The following is a 27384-nucleotide window of genomic DNA, read 5'->3' on the forward strand; positions in this document are numbered from 1 at the left end:
TTTTATGACAATTAAAAATTATGTTAATCAATTTTATCTAATTATTTCTCCTGAAAACATTTTTGTACGAAGCACCTCGACAAAATGAGATATCGCACAGGTAAACCGAATAATTTCTATCGGTTTAAAAATTAAAGTGAATGAACAAATGTATAATTCAGACTAATATTATTATGCAAATGCAAACGTAATTTTATCGGTAGATCTGAAAATTGCCATTTTCAGACACCGTTTTACAAGATCAAAACAATGGCAAAAGTGATTTCGACGATTAAGAGATTATAAAATATGAATGTTATTTATTGATCTAAACATTTTTCCGTATTTTCTAAATGTGAAAATACCGTGAATAGATAAAGATCCGCAGTCTAATTACCGGACACAATGAAAACCAAAGAGATCCATCAAAGCTAGAAAAATCAATAAGAAATCCATTAATCTCTTTCATTGGATCTTTCATAACCCAGCTTTACGAGCAACCATTGAAAATTGATTTACCGCCTGCGAGGCGTGCCTAATCACACCGCATATTTAAATCTATCGACTCGATTCTTCAAATGTACAAAAATCACTCGGAACGAAAGAAATCTTTCAAATATTGTTCACGAATATTAATCATACTTACGGAAAATCGATGTCCTGAGTAACACGTAGATATTCTCGTAAGATAAATCGCACAGACTAAATAAATTCGATCTAGTCATTTTCATAAGGTTACTCATTCTGGTCAATGAATTTAGCGTTAACCACATCGGTGAAACTAAAAACGCTAATACACCGTGCGACCAATAGAAATTTTAAGCAGCTGCTAGCTACACAAGAAACGGCTCTCTGTCGGCAAGATCGAAAGAAGGGAAAAGTCCATGATTCTTCCCGAGTTGCATCGCCGTGTCGGTAGCGGCAATCGATTGTCCAAGCAATAATGGTACCGGTAGCTGTGGGGGACCTTTTAAAGGGCTCTGTGTTGTTCTCCGCCCTTTCCTCTGTTCCTTTCAACAGATCCTGCGCTTCTGATAAGTGGACAATTAAAACGCACTAGCCTTTCTGGAAAAATCGTTAAGCAGGGAAAACAACCGGGCCCGCCGGATTTCCCAAAGATTTTTCTCTGATGTAGGCCCGAGTCGGTTCGTTTTCCATGAAGTGTCCGTCGTGTCGTGCTGAGCTTCGCATAGTTATTACTACCCCTAGTAGCTAGCTTCTCTTCGACGGCGCGCGCTTTTATTAGATCGGTGCATATGAAATGTCCGATTCTAGATTCGATCTAGAAATACTTTTAGATATAGTTTATACGTTTGTTATATACCACTTTCACGTAAACAATTCCTGACCCGATTCGAGTATCGGGTACCCGAAATTTTCGGCCCGACTCGGTCCGACACGGCTCTAGCAACAACCTAATATATTTCGATCGTAAAAAGAGAGAAATACGAGAACGCGATACAAGTGTTTAGGAATTAATTATACGGTCCGATATGGCAATACAGCTTCGCCATTCCGTGTAGATAACGTATTAGTATCGGGCCGACAGAAAACTTTATAGACTGCCATTAGAACGGCGTGTGTTTTCTATCACCGGGGTATCCGTGGTGTGCCTCGTGGGACAGCGGCTCGGGAACGTGTTCCCTGCCCGGGTATAAATAATAAGACCACGTCGGCAGTCACTATAATTCAATTCACACCTGATAACTGTGACCATAGAATTTCCATATTACAGGCTGTAATAAAATTAAAAATATTTTCGGGGCGGTCCGCTACGCTTCAGGGGGTCTCACTCCTCTCATCTCCTCTCGCCGCGGACAAACGGACCAAGGATTGTGATCCTTCACGTTCGCTGTCGTACGAATTTGTTCCCTGAATTTGTTTCTCGTTGTCTCCGGTGGTCCTTCCCCGTATAGACGACAAATGGCATGCGACCACTAAAAAAAAAAAATAACCGAGCCGGCAACCTGGCACGCGGTCTCTTCGACTTCTCGTTTCGAGTATGTAATGGCTCGCACTCCGAAAAATTCTTGGATTCCTTCTCTTCCACTGATTTCGATAGTCAGTGGTTCCTATTAGTTAGTGCTTCCCCTATACTACTTTCGATTTTAACACATCATACACCGGCGACTATTTCTTAATTTTTGAAAGCCTTACACAGTTCATGGCTGAAGATTTTGTAATAGATCCTTCATCAGTAGTCGGCGGATTTTATGCATGTGACCATGAAATCTTCGAAACGCCTCCACCCATATAAAAAATGTTTGCATCACAGTATTTCCCTCTCTGTACCATCGAAGTTTTATTGTATATGTACATCATTTTTTCGTATTATTACAAGTAATATTCAAGGTGATCGAAGTTCCACTTTGTATACCGAAAACAAGAAAGCGTTAGAGGAGTACTTTGAGTGGCAGCGCGAGTTACAGATCGTGCCAGGTTCGGTTCGATCGTGTCAGGTTCGGTTTGTTATCGCGTTTCGATCGTTGATAGAGTAGCCGACACGGTCCGCGAGAATGATAGCGGACACTTCTAGCGAGTGCTACTTCCGACACGTTCCTTTGTTGCATGCATCCCTCTAGCTAAGGTGACCCATTTTAAATCGCTTCAAATCTTCTGCCAAACGAGGAAGTAAGTGGATACGGATAACGTCGCGCATATATCAGCTGGCGGCAGCCATATACCAGTCTATATGGCGTTCCTATGCGATTCTATACGAGCACGTATAGCCCGTTGGCCGTGCTCGTGCAACAAAATGTTCTTCTCCGTAAGCTTTTGCCTTCCCATCCTTTAAGCTTTTCTCTTGCCCGAGCTCTGTCCCTCTCTCTTTTTCGCGACTTGTCCATAAGGGAATTTCATAGAAATCGTCTGAACTGCTTTGTGCGGCAAGGTCGTTTAGCCGCGGCAAAGCAATGCTCGCCGATCAGTATGTTCTCGATGAATTATTCACGAATCCTGCTGCCGGCCAGAGAAACACGCAATCCTTTCTTACCTATTAGTTGCTCATCGATTCGTTTGCATTACCTTCCTCTTTACTGCAAATAATCCTGATGCTGTTGAACGCATTTCGAGGGATGGGGATCGTTAAATATATTTATTTATATTTACTCATTCGTTCTGCTCACTTATTATTTTTTTATACGCTCTACTCTATTTCCAGTTGCTCGCCCATGTATTACTACTTTCAGCTCATTCTAATTATCGCAGTGCATCTCGCATTTAAGGGTTAAAATTCTGTCAGGGAGAGATAGTACACGGTCATACGCATATTTTGACGGTGAAAGCTGCGCACGCCTCTCTCACGATTGTTTCCGTGAAATTTCTCATGGCAGATCCGCCGAAATAGCGGCATCGCTTTCTGATGACGGGGCGAGGACCTCCGAAGTATTACGGCCCACTCACCGCGAAAGCCTGAAAGCACACCCCTCATAAATATTCCCGGCAAATGCCGCCGATACCTACCGTTGGTTAACGCCTACGTCGCGCCGTGGTTCGAACCGGCCAAAAATGATCGATAAACATTTTCTGTGAACACGTCCTACGAATGTTAAGGACACCTGTAGTTGTGGTCTACAAATGATCATTTTCGAATAAAATTAGGAGCTGTATTCCAGAACCAAATCCAGAAAGTTGCTTGTCGAACTATTGTTTTAAATGCGTAGCAGATCTTCGAAAGTTTACAGGACGGTGGCGCGTATGATTCATGCGATTGTTCACCGAAGCGTCACACAAATTTACGCACGTGAATTATATCATACCGTACGCGCGGGTCACAAGGCTGGCGTGAAAAAATATGATTTAATGGTCGTTACGCTGTTGTGATTGCCTCCTACGAATTTTGTTCGAGACGGAGTCCTTGTCCCGCGCCTGTCTATCTGAACAGTTACTTCCAATTTAATATGTTTCTTGTCCAAAGAATTCCGACAAGCCAAGATAAAATAATGCCGTTCATAAAATCTTATAACTAGACTGCGGATTCTTATGCAAAATAAAAATTGTCTGCACCATTCGCAAGAGACTGAAGCCAGATAAACGTTTAATTCCTACTTTAATCGTTTTAACCAGCTGAAAACATTAGATTCGCATTATGTATTAGATCATTGTAACTTTTTCACTGTTTTAAATGGCACCTACTCATTGTTCCCATAAATGCATAAAATCCGCAGTCTACTTATAACTTACCAGGAGTAAAAAATGTCTAATCAACATGAGTCGAAATTTTCTTATTACTCTATTTACTACTGTTCCACATATCATGTCATATAATGTCCTCTCGGCAACACATTGCATTGTATATGCACTTCGTAGACGTGACTGGAGATTTGTACTACCACTTGTGTTTGCAACCTTGCGTTTACAACCTTGTGTTTACGCGTATCTCTTGTGTTTACAACCTTGAACTGATACTTCCAACTTCTCTGTGTCGGAAATAATATGATCACGACCTGAAACGCTAATAAGTAATAAAAGTTAATTTTATAGGGAAAGGATTGCTTTTAGGACCTATGTTAATTAAACGTTTCTGACTCCTCTCGGCGGGTACTATACGGTCTATAAATATCGGACCTTTTTTCTAATCACTCTGTACAAAAGATGATTTCTAAGCTTCCTCTTGGTACAGCACAATTATCCGAGGTACCATTACGTAACAGGGGTGGTTGAACAGTACCTCTAGGGTTGAACGAAAAAAACGAAAGGCCCGTTGGGCCCGTTCTCGCAGCCAAAAGGAAGTTAGAGAAGAATCGGTGGTGGGAAGATGCGCTCACGAGAAGACTGGTTGCACGTGAGCCCTTGTGGACTGCCACAAAGGGCCACAATGGGGGCACAGCTCGTCGGCCGATAATCCTGATTTAGACGCGGTCGTATATTAGACTAAGGATCGTGAAATTGAATGGCGGAATCAGCTGAGAGATCCTGTTTTCATCCGAAGGAAGAGGGACTGCGCCGCGCGAAAAATAAACTGCCTATATGTATAGCGGGGGCAGCGATAGTAAATTTCGCAGGTGGGCAGCGCCCGTTATTTCCTCGACTCCTCTTCTCTTTAGTCTCTTTACCCTTCTCTGTTCTTTCCTGATCTTCTTGCGCTCGAACAGCTTCCTTTACTAGGTCAGAGTTCAGAAAATCTTCGAGACGGTTCGTTTCTTGGTCAAATACATTGAATTCGTGCAGTTGAAGTGGAATGTTCTTCTTTGAAAATGATCTTCAATATAATATAAGAAAAGTTTAATACAATTTAAAACATTTTCCTTGAATCTTTCTTTTCATTAGACTCGATTTTAATTGAAATCAGGAGTGCTGAATCACCGGAGCAGAATGGATTAATCGCTCGGTCAAGAAAACTTCGAGTGCGATCTAATATTTCATAACACGAGCCAATATTTACTCGTTTCAATTCTCTCTGTACCGGGCAGTTTGATTAATGGAAATACTTTTGAATAATCGAGGGACGTTTGCGTAAACACCATGTCCAGATAATTAGATTTCCTTCGTGTTTACCATCGCGTTCCTATTATACACATATTTGGAGGTTGGTTATTTATTGATGTGTTGGTGCGTGCAGCTAGCCTGACGGACAGGGGCCGTAGTCGCGCTTGTCAATCACACGACTATGATTACAGGATTACGAGTTCATAAGGCAGACGTGGAGCAACTACAAAAGCGCCACCATTAAGATAGGAAAGAGTTCCACGCCTAGTCAACGGCCAGATCATTATGCTCGGATGCGAGAGCTTATACCACGAGCCCGTTATTAATGCGACCGATACTCATTCCGCACTCATCCGTAGATACGATCTCTCCGCCCAGTCAATCGGATCGCGGAGCCTAAACCCGTAATTACCATTAGCCCACCCATAGCGAGTGCGATACTAGCCAGCGAACCAACGAAACTTTCAATTTACACGTTCCTAAGTTCCCGGCCGTCGAAACTATGTTAAATAAACGTTCCCTTCGTTTTTACGCTCGCCGTAATTGATTTCACGGCAACATTCGCGCGTATTTCATTCGGATTAGCTGCTCTCTCGCTGGTATCAACCGTGTGTGTTTATGGCAGCACGATTCCGTTGACGGGTCAATTTCGCTTCAATAGCTTCTTTGAGTTATATGTGTGCACGGCGAAATCGAATTTCAGAGAGAAATTGCCAGTCCCGAAGCCAGTTTTGAGATTTTTGGGAGAAATGATCAAGTTACTATTAGATCAGGCTACTCACAAACACGTTTACACGTTTGTGGTACATTTTATGTCACTTCTGATTACGCTGCGGATCGTTGTGCAGGATAAAAATTGTAAAAAACTTTCAATTTAAGAAAATATTTAATTGAGGGTCAACAATCATATATTTGATGACTAATTTACTTTGTCTTTCGTTCCAGAAAATCGCCGAATTGGTGATACCAGAAGATCGGTGAGTGCGTCCACATTATTGCTTACATTGATGTTTTTCTATTAGCCTTAAGTTTTAGCATGCTCATTAAACACAGTCTCCTTATGTCCAATGAATAAATTATCTACGTTGATCGTGTCAAAACAATTACTATGTTTAAATTATATTTATCTCGGGTTACGTATTTCTAAATGGTCAAAATCAAAGAATAGCTCGGAGAGCAGGTTAACATTCATTTACAGAATAACGAAACAAGTTGTTTCTCGGCTAGTCTACATTTTGCTTGTACATTATGAACTTCACTCGCAAAGGATACCGTTCAATAGGAACTACAGTGCACTTTGGATGTATCAGATTTCTCGGTGCATCATAAATGAATTCCACTGGGTATTTCATGATTTCAATCAATGTCACTTTTATTATGTTTACTACATCCGTGGGCACGAACGATTTGGATATTATTTATGTGAAATGCTCGATCAAGGGGTATAGTTCTTTTCGAAAATCATCGAGCACGACTGCTCAGAGAATTTAATGTGGGATGGTGAAATTATATGGGCCGACACCCTTGCCTAATTCCTCGCCTAATTCTGAGCTCTCCTAATGTATCATTTCGTTGTCCAGTCTCGAGAAAGATCTTCTTGTACAAGACGCGACGCACCCCGACAATTCGCTGATTTTTTCTGGAAGCAGTTCGATCTCATTCGATACAGTGAGATTTCGACAATCGAAGTATAGTGGTGTTATAATCCGGCCGTATACGTTGTTGCAGATTTACACCGTCGGCGCTGGTGCAAGCGTTTCCGCGTCTCAAGTATATCATTGACCTGACAAACACAGATCGTTACTATAATAAACAGGTAAGGTAAACACTGATCAACTACAAATCTGCGCGCGAGGGTTACGGGAAAAGTTCCCATTGTCTTACGTTTTCAGTCAAATTGCAACCCGAAATTTTTGGTCGATGCAAAAGTACTAAAAATCTGCATTTTACAATATCAAAGAGGGAATTTCTTCTCTTTTTTAACAAAGGATACCGATTTATCTGCATTCTTTACAAAATCAGAAAGTAAATTGCATCTGTAACTTTTTTTATGTTTTCGTTATATTTTGATTCTAATAATTAAAATTTTTCAAAGAACTGCTCAACTTTATGTAAAAGAAAGTGGTGTAAAAAATAAATTTCATATACTGTAACAAATTTTTCTTGGAATGCTATAGAATCTCATAGAACAATTTTTTTATAATATGAGACAACACAGACTCTTGTAGAAGTGATAAATTGATTTTTCAAAAATCGAATATTATCGACTGGGTTAAAAACGGCGCATCGCTGCGTAGTTGAAGAAAGTATTTTTGTTTTTACGATGAAGTGAAACCCGTTTGCACGGGATGTAATATATCGCAAATGTCTTCGATGGCAACACAGTTGGCAGTATTTTCTGTAACTGACATTTACTATTAATATTTTCGCGCTAAAAAATTTGCTATTTTAGTCACGGGTGTAGGCAATAAAGTAGCGAAAAACCAATATAATATTTCTTATGTTTGCTGGGAGAAGAAAAGAAAATCCGTCGGGCATATACACACTCTTAATACACTGACATACGTTGAACAGTGTGTTACGTTGATTTCGAAAATTCTACTTGTAGGTTCCTAGATTTTGAAAAAAGTAATTGTTACCATCTTAGATTTTAATTCGATCAATTGTAATTTTGGCTTTACTAAACGAGACAATTAACTTGCTAAACGGTACCGCGAAATTACCATAGAAACTAACATCGCCAAGAATGTAGCCAGATGCATGTGTCATCTTCCGAATAAGTCATCTCGCAGATGAAATTAGTTGCAACACTATTAGAAGCGTGTGCATACGTCGGACAGCCTAGGCCTAACCTTTCGGTGATAGAGCCCAAGAGGAGGTTTCTTCGTTTCTCTTCGCAAGCTGTCGCTAGCCCGCATTCCTTGATTCGGGCAGATATCCAAACGCGTGTGTGCCCACGGCTCCTTTACTTTGTCTTCTGTTATCTTCGTCTCTCGATCGTCATCTCCTCCGTGTCTCTCTCTGTCCTCTCTCCTTTAGCAACCCGCTCCTTCCCTTTTTCCCAGCTTTTTTCGTTTTTTCCCCGTCGTCTCTTGTTCTCCTCTTGGAAACCTAATATTACGTCGGGCTAGTTCCGACTTTATGTGGCATTTAAAAGCGGCCGAGCGGGCCCCGTCTAATTTGTAACGGGGACAGAGGGGCCGCGCGGAGGCTAATGAACATATTATTAGATTTTCGGAATTGTCGACTGCCGACTCGATCCCCGGCGAGTCTAGCGAGGAGAGCGTGAACCGTTTTGAGCCGGGCCTGTCACAACGGAAGACCGATCAATTATATTAATAAGTCCCCCCGGAAAGCGGGCCTGTGGTTGGTCGATACGTCCGTTCGCTCTTCGTTTTTTCTCTCCTCGGGTGGCCATTTGCCACGCGAGGACGAAATGGGAATCCACCAGGGAAAATATTTTAACAGCGTCCGGAACCCTCTCGACCCTTTGAACACCGATGCCGCAGGCCCCAGGGTAATTAACACGGGGGATTCCGTGGTGTCACCCACGTCTAATTAGAACGAATTAGATTTATCGGTGAGCCCGAACGAGCTAATCGTTCCAGGATTTTATCAGCTTCCTCCAATTTCTGTCCCTTCGCTCGAGAAGACACGCCGCGCGGTGGACTAAATTACAAAATCGAAAATTATTAGGAGTTCGCATTATTTTCTTTCCCATGTATTACCCCCGGCAGACAAAATTCAATAAACAAATAATAAACGCGCCGATTATTATTACTCATGCTTGGTTACATTTTGCTGCAGGAGTTCATAAATTCTGGCGTCACGTACAAGAAACTTTGGGTCCTTGGTCATGCAGTACCCTCGCAGAAAGTGGTGAACAAGTAAGTACACAATTTTGATACGATTTGTTTATAACATTACCCAGATTATACCGTGTATAATGATCGGTAGATTGCGGATTTTATACATTTACAACAATTAAGTCGTCCGAATAGACACTTGCATAAAGGTCCACAGTCTATTTATAATAATTGAGGGACGATTTCCGCGTGTCCACGAAAGGTTCACGAGCAAAACAGCATCGCTTTGAAACCGCTAGGCAGATCGGATCTCCGAGAATACAAGTAGCGCCGTGGCGCTCGGCGATTATGGCAACCATCGAGGGGATCATCTAGTTACCTATCCGGCGTGGGCGTCCCGGTCATTCAAACCGCATGCGAACGCGCGTACGAAACACGACACGAAACTCATGTACGAGCAAGTGTTAACCACCTATCTTATTTAATGCCAATCGTATTTCATGTTTACTGCACTTCCCACTCGAACCACCCGCGGTTATCGCCGATCGATCAACGGTTCATCTTGCGGATGATGTTCAATTAATTGTTTTGTACCGTCGATTTTCCGACAGACTTGTCTAGAAACATTCAGGGATACAAAGGATTCGAACATTTTTCGGATACAGTAGACTCCCGTATAACGCGATCAAAAAAATGGTTTAAAACAATTTTATGTATCTTCTGTGATAGTAAGCGTAAGTGCAGTCTCATTAAACTATTTTCTGCGCACATTTACTGCCACATGCAATACATACAGTGAGCCACGAAAGTATTCGAACGCCCTTTAAAACAGAATAACTTTTTATAATTGTACTGTAATTGTTTATAATCACTTAGAAGAATGGCAGGTTTTGGAACGAACAGTTCTGAAATCCCATTAAAGAATTGTGCATCGGACATCGATGAGAACACTGTACTTTTGTTTTGAGAATGAATTTTCACCCGATATTTCAGGAGCATGTTTTCCGAAAGATTCTCCGATAAAAGTCAGCATTTTCAAGCGGCTGAAGCGCGTCGTTTCTCCGCGAAGGTTTGCACTGTAACAAGATATAGCAAACGGAGATCGAGGCGCGCGATATTCGCTAGCTGGTTGACAATACGCGGACTCGGCTTCCCTAAATGCATTCGAATCGTGTTCCTGTAGGATTCGAGGAAAGTCCGCTACAATGTACGCCTCGCGCGACAACGCACGTGGGCGTTGACGCCTCGGCGACGACGTCTTTATTCTCAGAGACATCGAACATAAGTTTCCCCGTGTTCCCTGTCTTGTAGGGCGAGACAATGCTCATATATTCCACGAACACACCGGGAACAGTGCGCAACTATCGGGAACGATGCGCCTGGCACGCACAAAGGACGAAGGAGATAATTGGTTGCATTACGTTCGATACGGTTTTCAGTCGACCGCGAAGTTAACGTTCATGTCAATACCCTAAAATGTCTTCAGTGAAACTGATCGAATTGTTAGAGCCATTTGCACGAATTAATGATTTTATATTAACCCTTATACATTCGGAAGAAGAAACAGTAGAAAATATACAAGAATTAGTCAATAGAATTGGAAGTGTCAGTTTGCTCCAACAGTTTAGTTTTCTTTGATCTTTTTCGTTTTATGTGATTATTAAATGGAATGATTTTATGTTAAACTTACATTTTATTAGACCATATGTTTTTGCACAATACCTAAAGAGAGTCAGGTGCATGTGTAATACGCGGTCGCGTACAGGTTCTGTCATATTTCCGGTGGTGTGCTCTTCCGCCATTGTTTCTTTTTAACTTGGGACTATTGCCAAAATGCCGAGAAACCTGCTTCACGCTCTGGACCACTCGGACGATCGTGTCATTAGGTAGATTTGCCAGAGCATATCTTTCTTGTCGTTTTCCGCGCGGTTCCAAAGGGGAACTGCTTATGCAAGCTGTTATTGCTGCTTCTTATACCTTGTAATTAGTTGTGATTTATTACTGTTTCATACTACCGAGCAATATATGCGATTGATATGTGTCCTTTGCATTACACAATGACAAGAGTACATCTCAGACTGCAACTCAAACTTCATACAATTTTTGTTGTAATATAATGCTTCAATAAGGAAATCTATTCAAAACTTTCTGATGAAAAAATCTGCATAATTTCAGTAAGTTTGAGAGGAAAATTTAGGCATCACTCATTTTGATTGGTGAAGTTCTGTAACCGTTTCATATCTGAGACACATACGTATCACTGATGGATGCATAGTTAAGTTTTGGCCATTTTCTGCACCCTGATAACTGGACTGCGGATTTTTATGCATTTATAACAGAATAGAGTGGATGAAATTCAAAATTGCTGGAAAATTTAAAAAATTGAAAATGTCAATGTGTAATTTCTCCTCTATTAAAATCATTAAGGGAAGAAATAACTATCAGTTTGGTTTCTATATCTTGCAATCGATGCAGACAATTTTTATTTTGCATAAAGATTCGCATTCTATTGATAATAACCAACCCCTTTGCATATTGCTAGAGATATTTTTCTCTTATGATCACATCACGTCGCTTATCATTAATTTCAAAATTTGTTTATTGGACCGTTCATCGAGAAAGAAATACGTACTATCGATGAAGGAAGTGTGGCCTTGAAAACTGGCAGCAACAACGAGGAAAGCACATGCTGAGCCCGGTCGGGAATCAGAGAGTGTTTGCAGAGAACTCGTACTTTTGTGATCCTGGGTCCCCGGGCACTTTTGTCGAGAATACGGTCATACAAACAGCATCGGACCGTTCGGCTGCCTACGAATGTATGCATTAAACATCTCCAAACAGAGGAAATTTCACTACGCCACCTTTTACCATTTTTGCTCACCTATAGTCCTATTGCGGCTCGCGGCAATAAAGCTCGAAAGGGGTACGGAACCCGGAGGCTATTCAAACTTAATTCGATTGAGTATGATAATATGCCCAACGGAATAATTCGTCGGAGTTTTATGCGGTCCGTGAATGTATAATCCTCTCCGCCGTGAACACGCCCTTTACAAACAATGCGTGCACTTTCTATGCAAAATAGCAGATTCCGCGAGCATCGTCGGTTCGAGTCGAATCGCTAATTGGCAGCTTATTTTCGCGCTGGTTGTTACATCTGTGGAAGAGTCGTTCAGTTATGCAGTTAGCTTTCGTTCGATGGAGTTCTTATTGGATCTGTTAGCCCTTATGTCAATGACAAACATTTTTTATTTCAACGCATACGATCATGTCTCAAATGTGAATTAATTTGAGATCATTCAAGAACACTATTATATATTTTTGTTTGACAAATAGTAAAATTATTGTATATGTTTGAGAAGTTTTCTGAAGAGTTTGGAAGCAGGTACCCGTTCAATGACATAAGGGTTAATGTCACAGGTGTCAGGACACCCAAGCGCCTCAAATGCTCAATCAAAATCGCTAGTTTCAGTCCTTACCCTCAGGCACTTTCCGCAGGGTGTCATTTTGGTCATTCTAGGCGGTAGCCTGCTCGATTGCGGGAATGGTGTTGGTCTGTGACGCTTTAAACTATAAGTGCCTCCTGCAGCTGACGGGGGTGGCCTGTCAGGTGTTTCAGGGCAACGGAAGCTGGAGCTAGCCAGAGGTTGCATACCATACAGTCCCAGTTCATCCACTGAGCAAACCAAATCGTTCACATTTAACGAATTTACTACTACGATTTTATAGTTTTCTATAAAGTCTAACATCTACTCAACTACGATTTTATAGTTGAGTAGATTTTATAGATGTATTTTTTAATTCTACCAATTGGCTGGCAGAGAAATCGAGTAACTGTGGAGTTGGATGAAATAATGGAATATGTATATTACACTTAATTTTTCTGTTAAGTTTGCACTCTTGTTACCGATTCTGAATGAACGTTCTGCACATGCTCTGCGTATGCAACTTTTCAACCATTATTTTGTCTAACCCTCCATATGGTCATTATTACTTCCTTTTCAACGAGAAAGTCGATTACGTTTTTTTTTTCAATCGACGAGGTATTGACCATTATTTTCTAAGATCTTTTCCCATCTTTCAAATAACATTTTTATGCCATTGTGTCAAGTACATTAATTTTCTCGTTGAAAAATGAATTTAACAGAAAACGATATTGCTTATGGGATGATCTAATATTTATCGTATTGTATCTTACCTGAATCTTCCCATTCCGCCGTACTGCTGGCAGCAACTGAAATGAACAGATACTTATCGTCATAAAAGAATTTGCAATATAATATTAAGCATTCAAACGAATGATCTAAATTTCTTTAACACGTTCAATATCGCAGGACTTCTTTGATTAAGTTCATTTAATTGCTGATGATCATAAATCAATTTACTAATATTGAAATTATCTACGTTAGTTGAGGAAATTATTTAGAGAAAATTGCTGTATCTTTTTGTGTAGAATAAACCTTAAAAGAGGTTACTTGCGTCTACACTTAAATAACATAATTAAACGTACAATCTATACGACGGGCCACGGCCAGGCCCGATCTTAATCGAGGGTCCCGAGGCATTCTGGGGGGTGCCGTTGGTGTTGAGGGCGAAATGCCAATTCGTGATTTTGGGGTTGAGGGGGCAGAGCAGTCGGCTGCACAAATTCCGCTCAGACTTTTCGGCGGCGTTTCGTTCGGAGGTGTTCGCCAGGATGACCCAAACGCAGAAGAACTAAACAACAATCTACATTTCAGGCGGCAATGAATGTACAATACAATAGATTACACTACAGTTACATAGGAATCTACTGTGTACAAATTTTGATAAAAGAAAAAATAAGAATACTTTGAAACCTCGAAATTCAAAATATTAGGTCTTTCGGATAACTTTCCGAGCAGATACAGCGTTTAAAGTTCAAAATTATGAAATTGGAGGAACAACTAAATAGTTTAATTATTCCTTACACAATGCTGAAATGAAAATTTGTACTATATTTTCGTATGTGTGAGCAGATATGTTTCATTTATTTAATATACGAAGGATATATAAAGTTAAGTGCAATGTAAACCTTTAGGGTAGAGTTTAAAAAAAATGTTTAAAAACATTAGCATTCAGACTTGATTTTTCTGAAAGTTTAGACCTTCAACATATACACATCTAAATTTTAGCTGTCTTTTCCTGCCTTTTATAATTCTACGTGTATTTTAACAAGCAGACGTTCGAAATAAGTACGCGCTCTTATGCTACGTTCTGAACACGTCACGCATTTTCAACTTACACACGTATAAAAATTATTAGGTATTAGTATGCCATATTGGATCCGCTATTTTGTATTTTGAATTTTTAATGTCAGATTCGTAATCATGACTTCTTCAAATTCGTATGAAGAATTAAATCTTGCTACTTTTTCGCGATTTCTGGACCGTAGTATGCACTGCGAGCATTGTTAACACGATTTTTCAAATACTTCCGATGATCTTACAAAAAAATGTTTCAAACAAATGTTGATCGAAAAACGAAAATGAAAAAATGAGGGTTACGTGAGGGTTGGTCAATTTTTTAAGTATTAACACATATTTTTTTACTTGATAGTATTCTAACTGGTATCAAGACGAATCCAACGACCTATAATAATATGACATTAAACCGTGAAATGACGCTGCAATAGTTTCGACCACAAGAAGGGCACCACTGTGCGATGTAGACACTGCAATTTGCAACCGGGTTGTTTTGGGTTTAAGAGGTTCGACGCGGGTGAAACAGTGGGTTGAACGTTTCGTTCGAATTAGGTTACGTACGGGTCAATTTCCGACTGTGCAGTGTGGTAGTCTTCGGTGCATTGCGTGCTGTTGCTGCACGTACACATCGCCGCCGCTCCGTTCGCAGTGTTCTATGAATGTGGAACGCTGAATTTGAAATTAGTAGCCAACATTGATTTTTCTGCGCGATACGGATCGCTGGGAAGGTTACATTTTGACAAATACACCGCGATGCTCGACTATCGCATATTCGTTAGCAGCCAACTGTTACCAACGGCGCTCACCTTGATCTACATTTCCCCGATAATAAGTCGAGATGGATAATCGGGAAAAATCGGAACGAGTCTCGTTCGCGTGTTTTCATTCGCGGAAAGGATTCGCGAGAGCGCGTGAACGGGACCACACACCGCGCGGTCTTATTCAAATGAACCCCGCTTACGCACGGACTATCGGGGCTGCCATAAATGTCTCCTCGCAGTTTCACGAGCATCTCCTTATTTTAGCCGAACCCAGTGACGCGCAACACCTCCGAAACCTCCCGGAATTTATGCGGACCGAATAATACGACTCGGAACGCGCGCCCTCGATGTGTCTTGTTATTCGAGCATACATTCGTCGTGCTAAGCTCGCTTTGAATAAACAAGGAAACAGCCATAGGGGCTGGCCAGGCCCCATAGGCTGCCATTCATACGGAATCGTAGCAGCTATTACCGTCTGATTCGCGATAATCCGGCATATAATTCGAGTTAATGGTTCTCAATCTACCAAGCCCCGCGCAGTTTTACAGAAGTGGGCATGAAATTGTGGTAGACTGTGTGTAGATTAGAGTAGAATTATACATTCTGTAGTATAAGGATGCCAATGACATACCTAATACTGCCAGATTTTTAATATTAAAACAGAAGCAAAGATTTCTCCTGTTTTTAATTGGTCCCACTAATTTTCGAAGTGAAAACTTCTTTAGGCGCACCACATACACAATTGCTGGGCAGTGAATTAGTCTGATCCATCACGCTCCGAGTGAAACGCTACTCGGCTCCTTCGAGTTTACCCGAGCGAGCGAGAAACAGACAGATATGCAATCGCCATGAAAGTTTTCACTTCGGTCGTGCGATTATGTGCACAGTATTCTTTTTCATAAACGCATGAAATCCGCAGTTTAGTTACAACGGAGGTCAAAATGGATCCACCTCTCGCTAGATTTAATACAATAAAGCCTCGATTATCTGCACTGATGAACGTACTGATAAATAATTATTAGAAGCTCCAAACAATTGAGGACCTACAGTAATTTTATAATTTCTGGAAGTAATCAGAGTAAATATTTGAGTCGCGTGTCGTTTGCAATTTGCTGTGCTCTTTTTTAGACTCCTCTTTACTTTACTGGACTCAGAAATCCAGCAGATTTGTACCCGGGACGGCTGCAGATCGAAGTTTCGATCCTGTAGGATCAATGGTTCAGGAGTTATGCTTGCTTAAAGTTGAGCAATGTGCAGTGTTTTTGACAGGTGAGGGCGCCGCTATATTGGTTTGTAGTGACGACCGCGCGCCGCTTACCGAGCAGAATAATTAATGAGTTGGTTGGTGATTAGGTCGAGGGGAGGGCAATACACAAACCAATATGGCGGCAACCTTACCTGTCAAAAACACTGCAGATTGCTCAACTTTAAGCAAGCATAACACCTGAACCATTGATCCTACAGGATCGAATCTTCGATCTGCAGCCGTCCCGGGTACAAATCTACTGGATTACATACCAAATACACCATAATTTATAGGAGAAAGGCACAAATTTTGAGTACGGTAAAGTAAAGTTTACCCCTTTTTTAAGTTTGAATGTGCGTATTGGACCAACGGGTCGTAAATATTTAAGTTGACGCGACTCTACTAGAACGACGAGCAGGAACACAATGCCGATAGCAATGGTTCTTTCTACGGGGAAATTCCGATTGACCTGAGCTCGCGCGCCTTGTCCGGAGACACCGCCACGTCCGCGTCGAATCTGTAATTCAAATTTGAAGTAAAATTAATTTAACGCTCGTCATTCTTCACGTTCCAACCGGCGCCACGGTGCGCGGATCTCCAGCAGCCATTTTTGATATTTCATTCTACTATTTGATAGATGCGTCTCCGCGTGAGATGCGACTGTCACTCTCAACGGGATCGACGTGTGCCTTCACGATGATCGTTCTACGAGCCTATATCACCGGGATTCGTTTAACCAGTTCTACGCGAACATTGTTAACTCTCATCCGTCCGTTGTGAATTTGACACCGTTTTCCCAAAATAAGTTATACTGTTCTGTTATTTGTAGGTAAATTTTCCGTGACTTTTATATTTTTTAATGCGAAACACGTAACCGAAAAAATCTAAGATGTAAACAGATTCTGGGACAGATCCTGTACGTGAAATCAGAGACAGAAGGGGGGTTAAACTATTCGGTTTTCTTTGTGTAAAATACAAAATGATGGTTGCACATGATCTGTTAGTGAACGTGTTAACACATTATTTACACGTTAACTTCGTTTCCATTGACTCCGCAGATCAATTTCAAAAGAACAATCTAGATCCGAGTGTTCGATACTTTATTATCGGATACGTGATCGTATACTATCCACAGTGGGAAAAGTTCATCCTTCTTAATAGTCATTATACGTCCTATACGTATAATAGGTTAAAGGTATCCATCCCATATAATCTATCGACAGCGAGCGATCGTGGAAAGCAGCTGGTAAAGTCGGTGAATGAGTTAGTGCTTCTAATCGTGTAAGACTAATCGATGGTGTAGGGAATCCGGTTCGAGGGTAAAAGGGACGAAAGCCACTAAAACGGTCCTATTAAGCCTCTATGTATAGTCACTATTAAGCCTCTATAGTCACTATTAAGCCTCTATAGTAACACAATTGAGCTCTCGCCCATTCTCACACAATGGCGGTTGCCAGCATTTCGTGGAACCAAGTTCATTCTGGGACTCGTCCATTGGAAAAGAGATTGAAACGATTTCACGGTTATCTCGATACTTTTTTCCCCCTTTTCGACGAAATTTATTAACGAAATTACGTGGACCTCGTATCGGATATAATTATCATGCAATGGATAGTGGACGACGGTACAATTCGCGATGGAACTTTATAAGATTAACTTTTTAAAAATGTGTGTTCTCTTTCGTTTCAGGTTCTTTGAGTTCATGGATGATTTTAAATCTACTTGCGGTGAAGGTGAGTCCGTTTAATATTATGTATTAGCCGATTTTTTATGTGTGATAATTCTGGTTCAGTTCTACCAACATATTCGTGACATTTTTCTGATTTTGTAACGAAACCTTTACTATCGTATTCGTCTCGTTTTTCTAACCGAAGTGACACCAAACACGATACAGTTACGATCATAATTTCTTCTGTAATAACTTATTAGGGTGTGAAAGAGGACGCCAGTCCCTCTATCTTTCCCCACGTCCTAGCACCACTACCGGAACTGTCGTTCGGCAGACCTGACGATACGACAGTTACGGAGATATGTACTACGGTAGCCGGAATTCGTGATAGGAGAACGCAGGTTTCAGAAATTCCGCTATAATTTTGGTCAGAGCGGCGTTGCTCCCGGCAAGGTGAGAGATAACTAACCCGAGTCCATTTACAGTGACCGGTGATTTATCGACCGCGGAATGCAAGATGTCGTTAATCGTCTTGCACCCATCCCACGTCCCCGTGGTCCACCTCTGGCACACATAGAAGAAGAGAGAAGCGCGCGTTTACGAGTGTTTATGCGTGTATCACCGGCCGATACCGTGGAACGTTCGAACTTCAATCGTCCGATTGATTTAAAGCGGCAGTAATCGGCCGACTGAAAAGCCCTCGTACGCTCTCCGCCCGTACGTACAGCAGAGGGATATTTTCGTGTTTATGTACGCGCGCCGAGGCGAACGTTAAAGGTTCTTTCCCGTTTCAACGGCTCTTACATATATTTCCAGTACCGGTGTTTACGTTCTTCGCTAGAAGTCCGAGGAACACGAAAGGAGAGCCATCCACCGGAGGCTATTTGAGCCGACGCACCTCCCGCTTATATATCATATTGCCACATTAACCACGTCGCTTCGGGTCGTACTTCGCGACTACTCTAGTAGCCCGAAAACCAACCTTCGCTGTTCGCCAGGGAGTGGCATGCGATACCTTCTACCTACATCCCTGTCCAACCACCTAACTGGCTCTCAAGCTCGCCTCTTCCACTCGTGGTCGCGTTCTCCGCGGCTGTAGGCCACGGCTCATTTTCTTGACCCCTTGCCCTTATGCCCACAATCATTAGAACTTCTTTCAGATTTCAGGCTTACACGGCCTGACCTGGCATCGTACAGCTCGCGAGGCTTCCTGGTGTAAGTCGTGTCCTAGAGGAATTATTGAGTCTGCAAATCAATTCGGTGCTTTGTTCTTTAGTGATATTTAACTTTTATTCGTGAAGGAAGTATCCGGCCAGTTTTGCTCGGAAATATACGAATCCGTTTCGTTAAGCTTTCCAATTTTACCTAACTTTTGAAGATGACGAGATATGAATAAGCGTGAATTTTCAAAGCTGAAGATCGACACTCGAAGACGAGACAATTTAGTAGAAGTATGATCTGCGATTTGACAATGCACCTAAAAATCGAAAGAAATCTGATCTACACACGCGTGCGTTCTATTCGAAATGTAATCGGCTTCCCCTGCGCCGTCAATTGTAATTGATCGAGGACTTCGTTTCGGCCGATGGCATGTCGATCGACACGCTGGTTATTGGTGAAGGATGAACGTCTCTGTTGTGATTTGGCTCCTGTGGAGAATTGTTTGAGTTCGTTTGTTGAGCAGCAGGGTGCCTCCTCCACGCATACTTTCTTCTTTTCCGAGGCTACTTTCTGCGCGAAGGGGAAGTAACGTGGATTGTTTAACATGTAATGTTTTATATACCTTTTCGCACGACTAGCAACTATCTGCAATATTTTTTTAGCAACGATAATAATACTTACCATAAATGCATAAATCCACAGTCTATTTATTGTAGAAGAGTAAGCGGACGTAGAATGCAGTCGACGAGCATGCTGAAATAGATATTAACTGCACGTCGGCGGTTTGCCATTGCCGAAGGTGAAGATGTATTACTCGATATTTAATCGTCCGTGAAAGTCGATACAGCGGATCAGAAAAGGTCGTGGGTCATTGGCAATCTTTCTGAGGATCGGTTTATTTGCCAGCCTTACCATGTCGGTGCGCCGCAGGGGTGCTCGCTCTAGATTCACATTAGATGCCGACGTGTTCCGAGAATATTCCTGTCTTCTGCAAGATGTATGCTTCTGCGTATGCAAAAGAGAGATGACCCTGTGATAGATAGGAACGTGGAATGATCTTACCTTGCTTGTTCCCTTGCGTGTAAACCTGGGCTCTTACTATCCGTTAAGATGGCCGGCTGCTGCCGGCTCGCCGTCAACTTACTATTCGTCGAAACGTGCGTCAATCAATTAGCGATAATGCTATTTAAATGTGTATCTTTCGTCAACGGGATGTTCGTGGAAAAATCGAAGTAAATCAAAATAATGTTGCTCATTTGCTGCAACAGTGGCACAACAGTGGAGTTCTTGAATTATTCATATAAGAGGCTGTTCTTCCTTGTACTTGTTGCAATTCGAAGTGCTATTTAATTAAAACAAGACTGGTAGGTTCATTGGGGTCTGAGAAAATAATTTGCAACATTTGTTAGAGCCTGTATTGCGAGCTCGTTCAAGGGTCGATACGGATAGAACGAAGAGGTACTCACTAACCATTGCAATTCAAAGAATATCAAGTTACAAGCATGTCTGAGAAAGCTTAATTTGGGGACTTTAAACGCGTTTCGCAATTAGAAAACGAAACCACGGTGCCCCGAGCACCGGGCCCGTAATTAAATCTATCCCATTCGAGTCGTGATACGTCGTTCGGTGTGATACTCTTCAATTACGGTTATTTTTCGCGATTCTTTCGGGCATCAAGGGGCATAATTTCCTGCGGGCCGCTGATAAATATACCGGCCTTATTGTATGGCAGCACTGAAACGTTCAGACCTCGCTTCTGCGTATAAATGGCGTCATGTTTCCGCGAACGATCTTCTTGAGAGGCTCGCGAAGGTCAACCAACATATCGCATGACCTCCGATGGCCACTTAATTCACAACGTAAGTCGAGGTGAGAGGCCACAAAGTGGGTCCAAAGTGTTGCGTACTCGCACACGCCGAGACGCCAGCGGAAAAGGAAAATGCGGCGCGAGAAATTGACGGGCAGAAGTGGTAGTAGGGTTGGTCCTGTGCCGGTCATTACAACCTTAGCGACTGCTCCTATCGAGGTTTCGGCCCTTAAGCTCTCTGTACACTTCTCAAACAAGCTGCGATGCGTCCAGGTTTTGTCAAACATCAGTTTGCCTCCAGATCACTGATTTTTCAGTTTGTTGTGGGGTATCAACGTTGAGACACGAGTAAACGAATTTTTACAGGCGAATGAAGTGTTGTGCCCCTCATATGTGAGTGGTAATGAGAAGGAAATGGGCAAAAAGATAATTGTTGACTTAAAATGGTATGCTGATTGCTGCATCGAGGCAAGTTGGCTCTGAAACCGAGCTCGACATCGTAACAAGTTCGAACGTGTGTAGAGGGCTTTAGAGTGCCGCCGTGACCCGCTCAAACTCGAATCGTCGTGAATTCGTCGCAGCTTTTGCTGGTAATTTGCGGTAATATTATAATCAGCCCCTTGCTGCGCCCGAAAAGGCGCCGACCCTGCCTCCACCTCTCGCTGAATTGATGACCCATGAAATCGTACGTCTCACCTTACGCGCGCTGTTCTTGCAATATTTTCGGCGAGCCTCTCCTTTTGGAATCGATACTGTGCGCCGAATTTTGCAAAGTGGCTCGAAACGCTGGTACACTTCTGTATACCATGGCACACGATCTATCAGTTAACTGAACCATGGATTTTATATCCAATTAGTCTAATTAGTATAAATATCGTCGTAGCAATAATTAGAACAATTTGGAAACGGTCGAAATGGCATTCAAGTCCGAAGAAATTAATATTGTAAATAATAATATACTGAACAAGTTTACTTAATTTTTTTTATCATAAACGAAGCTTTAATCTTTCAGGAGTATACACACTTATACTTTAATTTCGAATATTTTATAGCCAAAAATGTATGGTGTTATGTCTATCGTTCTGAATACTAAAGTAACTGCTTTTGGAATTATTTCTGTTATTATTTTGAGCAGATAGTACGGAATACAAATATTTTATGTTTTCCAAGCGTTAAATTCCATTCATTCCACCATTCATTTCACCACATGTGTAATGCCCTTTAGCTGAAATATACTCGTTTGTTTTATTTCAGAAGACATAATTGGCGTTCATTGCACGCATGGTATAAACCGTACCGGATACCTCATTTGTAGGTTAGTATCCTGCTTATTCGTCTTTAATTAGCTGCTGATTATTGTTATTTTTATTTGAATGAAGGATTAACTGAATTTTCAATGAAATTATTTCCATTGAATTAGTATTTGAGAATCGTTTGTTTATTATGTTTATTATGTCTAAAAATTTGTCGAATTAAATTGGTTATTAACCACAGAACTCGTGACTATTTGTAATTGCTACTGCGAAATGATCGCATTAAGTTGGTTAGCAGAAATGTTTACTGTATTATAACTCTTTTATTCCAGATATCTTGTGGATCAATTAGGGTTGGACCCCGACGAGAGTATAAAAAGTACGTGATTTTAGTTTCGTATTTCAGATCTCAATGTTGAATACACTTTTCGGTTTGCTAATTATTAATGTCAGAATCCATCATTGAATTCGTCAAGATTTACTAGAGATTATTTTATACTATTTCGTTGCTAATCAATGAAGACGATATTACAATTTACAATAACTGACATGTCTTATACATACAATGTCCTAATATCAATACCAATCTTTGAATACCGGTTTTAAGTCCGTGGTCAAAATATCGCCAACCCCTGATTGACATCAAAGAGTAACGGAACTATATGTAGAACCGGATATAGCGAGCCGGGCCCGAAAGAAAGCCACTTTCGCCCAGTGCGCTAGTATTCGCGCTGAAACCAGGTGTGTTTGTGCATGTTACAGCGTTCGCTGAGGCTCGCGGGTACACAATCGAGCGTGCGAATTACGTAACGCATTTGAAGTGTTCCTCTAAGCTTGCAACCGATCAGGAGGAACCACCGCTTACACCCGATAAGAAGCAATCACCGCTTGCAGGCAGCAGCAGGAAAAGGGCGAGCACGAGCCCGTGTGAGGCGCCTTCGAATCCGATGCGTCGTAATTTTGCTAAAGACGGCTGCGGTGCGTTTCCGCCGCAGCCGCCGCCACCACCTCCGCCTTTCGGTTTCGCGGGCCCACGATTCCGGCCGATGCCGCCGCTTCGGGGCCCGCCGCCGATGTTTGGTCCCCGACCGTTCAGGTACGGACCACCCCGTCCCCCACCTCCGCCACCTAGATCAGGCTTCCCTATTCCAGGTTTCCCACCGCCGCCACCTAGACCAGGCTTCCCTATGCCAGGTTTCCCACCACCGCCGGGTCCGAAGCGGAACGCCGGCGGGTCCCGAATCCCGCCGGGCCCGCCCGCTCGGCTGCCCCCTCCACCCCCGCCGCCACCACCACCATCGTCGCAGGCCACCAGGCCCCGACCCTCAGCGCTCAGACGTCTGCAAACGCAAAAGCGAAAGCAGCACATACGAAACGGTATCGCGGCGCATGTTAAAAACCGCTCAGGTTTGATCAGGCGGACCGGACACCACAACAGACTGATGCCAAAGGTGCACAAGGAACAAGACTTTACCGTAGACACGTTCGAAGAGAATCTGTTAACAGTCTCAGGACAACAAAGGCGCCCGAGGGCAAGCTCAAGCAGAACAAGTGACGATTCGTTAATTAGCGGGCATACGAAGCGTACAATGTCTCTACGTGTAAATTGACATTCAGAGTCTCCGTGTACGCCAAGACCCCGAAAGACTGGTGCGGAATGGACAACGTCGGGGCTGACTGGTGTTGTAATATGTTCATGCCGATCGAGGGGTGTTCTCTCTTCGATTCTTCTCTCATCCGTTTACGTTCGTAGACAGTTCGATGGTAATCGGGTGCTTACGTTTTTAAGGTCGACGCGGGCGTGGTCGGTGTTCGAATTTGATGTAGTCCGGTAGTATGGTTGGTTGAGATGAATGCATGTTGCGGCGCATTCGGAATGTATACCAGGAAAAGGGAAATTGTTACCGTTTGCTCATACTACACTTGAATTTTCAGGTATTCTGTAACCCTCTCCTGTCCCTCGTTTCCCCAATTTTCCGATGTCCACAAAATTAAGTTGATTTTTCTTGAGTTACAATATCGCGGCTGTACACTGACAGCGAACGTGTTATTCATGTTTTTTTAAAGAAAGATGACGAAGTGAAGAGCGCCTGTTACGCCCACGCCTGATGTATGTACAGACTGTAATTCGGTAGTTACGGGAGTAGTCAGGGAACTAGACAATTCAGAAGATCATGAAACGTTACCGTCCAACCATGTTTAATGATTCTACTGAAATTAGTTCTCTCATTTCTCCCGTTAGATGGTAATGGGAGGACGCAGCTATTCGATAAGTAATTTAACCGGTTCATTTGCATTCAACACTTATTCTTCGTAGATTAAGTTTAACATAAACTCTTTGAACAGTGTATCTAAAAAATAAATGTAAAGAACGTTATTAATGCTGAATATATAGTGCTTCTATTGTATAATGTATTTTAAATAATATGTTTCTAAGCAACAGGGGATTCCAAATTTGTTAGTCGCGACGACTTTTATTCAATTCTTGCTCCGTTAAATTCCGAATTTGTTAGGATGTATTTATTTTTTATTAATCACCTTCTACCAAGTCGTCCGGGAAATTAAAGGGAAAACTTTTTTTATTTGAACGATATGATTAAACATCACAATTTATCGATCTAAAATGATTTGTCGGACGACTATTTGTATGGTTCTCATGATATTCAGTATTTGTTAAAAGTTTCACAGACAGCCAATCTCATGGCATCCATTGCAAAATTCGTTCAAATTCTTACATATCAGCATGCTTTATTACACACTTATGAAATGCAATGGGCGATCGAATTATTGGAGTCACTCGCATAAATTGACGATTTTAAAATAAACTTTTAAATGGAAAAGAAGTTATACTAAATCTTTACTATTTTTATGAATCTTTGGTGGTTGTAAATTGCAGTTATACGTTTAGTAACACCATAAGCAACATTATCCGCCATACGGATAATAAAATATATTTTTCATACCGTGGCTCTACTAATTTGATAATCTGTTGTAATATAGACAATTAATAATTTAAAGTGGCTGCTAAAATTTATTATAACTTAGAAAAAAAGCTTCTTCAATTGATAATCAGCTCAAAGGATTGTCTATCTAACTTTATCTATTCCATTGGTGTTAATGAATAACTCGCTAAAATTTGTTGCAATGCCTCGTTCGATCCATCGTACGATAAATCGTCTGTGGATCTTCTGGAAACTACAACTGTTTAAGGAATCATGTGCAGTTACGGTCAGTCAAAAAAATCTACATATATTTGCCAAAGTTTGATTATATCAGCAAAAAGCAACGGTTTTAAATCGTACGCACAAATTGATAAAGAAGAATAAAATTATTCTGAAAAACTAGGGTACCATTTTTCAGAATATGTATTCCTCTTGAGAAATTATAGTAATCGTTTTATTTTGTGTTACTTAACTTTATGAGAAATGAAAAATTTTCGTTTCCCTTAAATCTTTAATATCTAAAGTTTGAATATTTACAGTAGCAGGTGTATGTAGACTTTCCTGAATGATGCCTACATCATTAAGGCAATTTTAGTTTCAGTTTGCGTACGAACGATCATTTTTTCGTTATTTCCGAGTCGTCCTACATGTTAAAAATCTAGTAGGTCGGAACCTCGATGTACGCGTTGTAAATCGAGCATGTTAATACGTATACAAACGAAAAATGGGAAAAGAGTGCACGATGATGAGTGAAGAGGAATAAATGTGACGTGTGACAAGGAATACAACGTTTGTAATTGACGTCAGTCCACAACTTTCTCCGCCCCGAGCGCCTCGATCCGACAAAATTTATATATTTTTCGCTTCATGTACACATTACAGCGATCTCCTGCGATCGCATTTTGCCTCGCTACTCTGTAAAACTGTAAATATACGCTCTACTGTACACTGTACGCTTTCATTTTATCGAATAAGGTACCAATTTCTCAACAGGTTCGAGCATATCGATCTTTCCTCTTAATGCTTTACCTACTCAAGTCGCTAATTAAGAGTCGAGACATTTTTGTTTAAAACTTATTTCGTACGTACTTTTCTTCGAGTAATACTTACAATTTTTTTTACGCAATCGATTCAAACAAAAATTGCAGAAATGAACATTTTCAAAGTGGATCAACTTGCCCCAGGTCACCCCCACACGGTTGCTCTAGTGTAAAGATCGTCGATTTCGTATGGCAACGACCTAACAGTGCAATTTCGAAAAATTTCCCGGTTTGGAGAGTAATGAAGTGCCGGGGGCAAAAAGTTCGTCCGTGTAACGCAAACGCAAACAAGTTTCCCAGAGGAAGCTCGCGGGTCATTTGAGACGCGGGAGACTCCGGAGAGCGCGGAAGGATAGTAAATATTATCGAAAGATACGGTTTGTCATAGCGCAAGTAGATCACGGGACTAGAAATGTATAAATTGTCAGAGTCCGCGATGGAACTCGGCGAACGAAGGACAAAGTGGATGGCGGATAGCGGGAATTTGAAAACTTTCCCGGAGGTGGAAAGATCGTCGCCCTTCTCGCTGCGATCCCGGGATCGTGGAGAGGCAATCCAAAAGCAACTCCTCGCTGGAGGATCACGGGAAACAATAGTCCGGCTGCACCATAACATCCTCATCCGAGCTGGAGACAGTTGTTTTCCGGCTGGCGATAGCAGGGTACCTATCTCAACTAGACATTAGATTTATCGACATATTTTCTCAGTCTTTTGAGAGAGAGAGACTTTATTTATTTTTGTACAACGACGTCCGCCGCGCTCCCGGCCCCCATTTCTCTCCCCATTTGCCTCGCTTCGGCTTTGCCTCGCCTCCCTTTGCCGGACTCTGTCGATGAAATCGCGCAGAAGGACTGCCGTGTAAAAGGGAAAACAGAAATGCAGGTCCTATGCAGCTCCGGCGAGAAACCGAAGAAAACAAACACAAACGGGCCCATGTTTCATACTGCCGGTAATTAGAAAACGTCCGCCATAGATTAGACTAATTCGAGCATACGTAAACGCTATGGGTGTTGGGAATATTTATTGTTTCATCAGAGATATTTATTTATACCTTAAGGGAACCGTCGCGACTTC

At 41.7% G+C, this 27384-nt stretch overlaps 2 protein-coding genes across 4 annotated transcripts in view; one reads left to right on the forward strand and one right to left on the reverse strand.

Annotated features, from left to right (window-relative positions):
• LOC143209166 (uncharacterized) overlaps positions 1-26218 on the forward strand; it is a 40194-nt gene extending 13976 nt beyond the window's left edge. Inside the window, exons 3-9 of the mRNA XM_076424493.1 lie at positions 6352-6383; positions 7135-7222; positions 9214-9293; positions 18128-18171; positions 22330-22390; positions 22661-22707; positions 23091-26218. Coding sequence (XP_076280608.1) covers positions 6352-6383; positions 7135-7222; positions 9214-9293; positions 18128-18171; positions 22330-22390; positions 22661-22707; positions 23091-23938 — 1200 coding nt within the window. The 3' untranslated portion in view covers positions 23939-26218. The remainder of the gene's footprint in view (positions 1-6351; positions 6384-7134; positions 7223-9213; positions 9294-18127; positions 18172-22329; positions 22391-22660; positions 22708-23090) is intronic.
• On the reverse strand, positions 10233-15232 carry LOC143209170 (uncharacterized). 3 transcript variants are annotated; one of them, XR_013009055.1, is made up of 7 exons: positions 14993-15232; positions 13720-13925; positions 13408-13443; positions 12689-12885; positions 12094-12366; positions 11845-12020; positions 10233-11189 (listed from the first exon to the last, which is right to left on the reverse strand). XR_013009055.1 is itself a non-coding variant. In XM_076424499.1 (5 exons), exons 1-5 carry the CDS (start codon positions 15058-15060, stop codon positions 12361-12363), a joined length of 513 nt encoding a protein of 170 aa, XP_076280614.1. In that variant the 5' UTR covers positions 15061-15232; the 3' UTR covers positions 12037-12360. The 3 variants fall into 3 exon arrangements, 2 of the variants coding, with proteins under 2 accessions (XP_076280614.1, XP_076280613.1); XM_076424499.1 differs by lacking the exons at positions 10233-11189; positions 11845-12020 and having other exon boundaries at positions 12037-12366; XM_076424498.1 differs by lacking the exons at positions 10233-11189; positions 11845-12020; positions 12094-12366 and having other exon boundaries at positions 12632-12885.
• Positions 26219-27384: the final 1166 nt, after the last annotated feature.

The sequence above is a fragment of the Lasioglossum baleicum genome, chromosome 5 (assembly GCF_051020765.1).
Source record: "Lasioglossum baleicum chromosome 5, iyLasBale1, whole genome shotgun sequence".
In the NCBI taxonomy this organism is placed as follows: domain Eukaryota; kingdom Metazoa; phylum Arthropoda; class Insecta; order Hymenoptera; family Halictidae; genus Lasioglossum; species Lasioglossum baleicum.

What these genes read in the sequence shown, in the direction of transcription:
- LOC143209170 (XM_076424498.1), bottom strand. Translation starts at nt 15,060, where the DNA reads ATGTGTACGTGCAGCAACAGCACGCAATGCACCGAAGACTACCACACT. An exon ending in GCACAGTCGGAAATTGACCC is followed by an intron (nt 13,926 to 14,992) that starts GTACGTAACCTA and finishes ATTGTTGTTTAG; the next exon opens with TTCTTCTGCGTTTGGGTCAT. An exon ending in CGTGGCCCGTCGTATAGATT is followed by an intron (nt 13,444 to 13,719) that starts GTACGTTTAATT and finishes TGTTCATTTCAG; the next exon opens with TTGCTGCCAGCAGTACGGCG.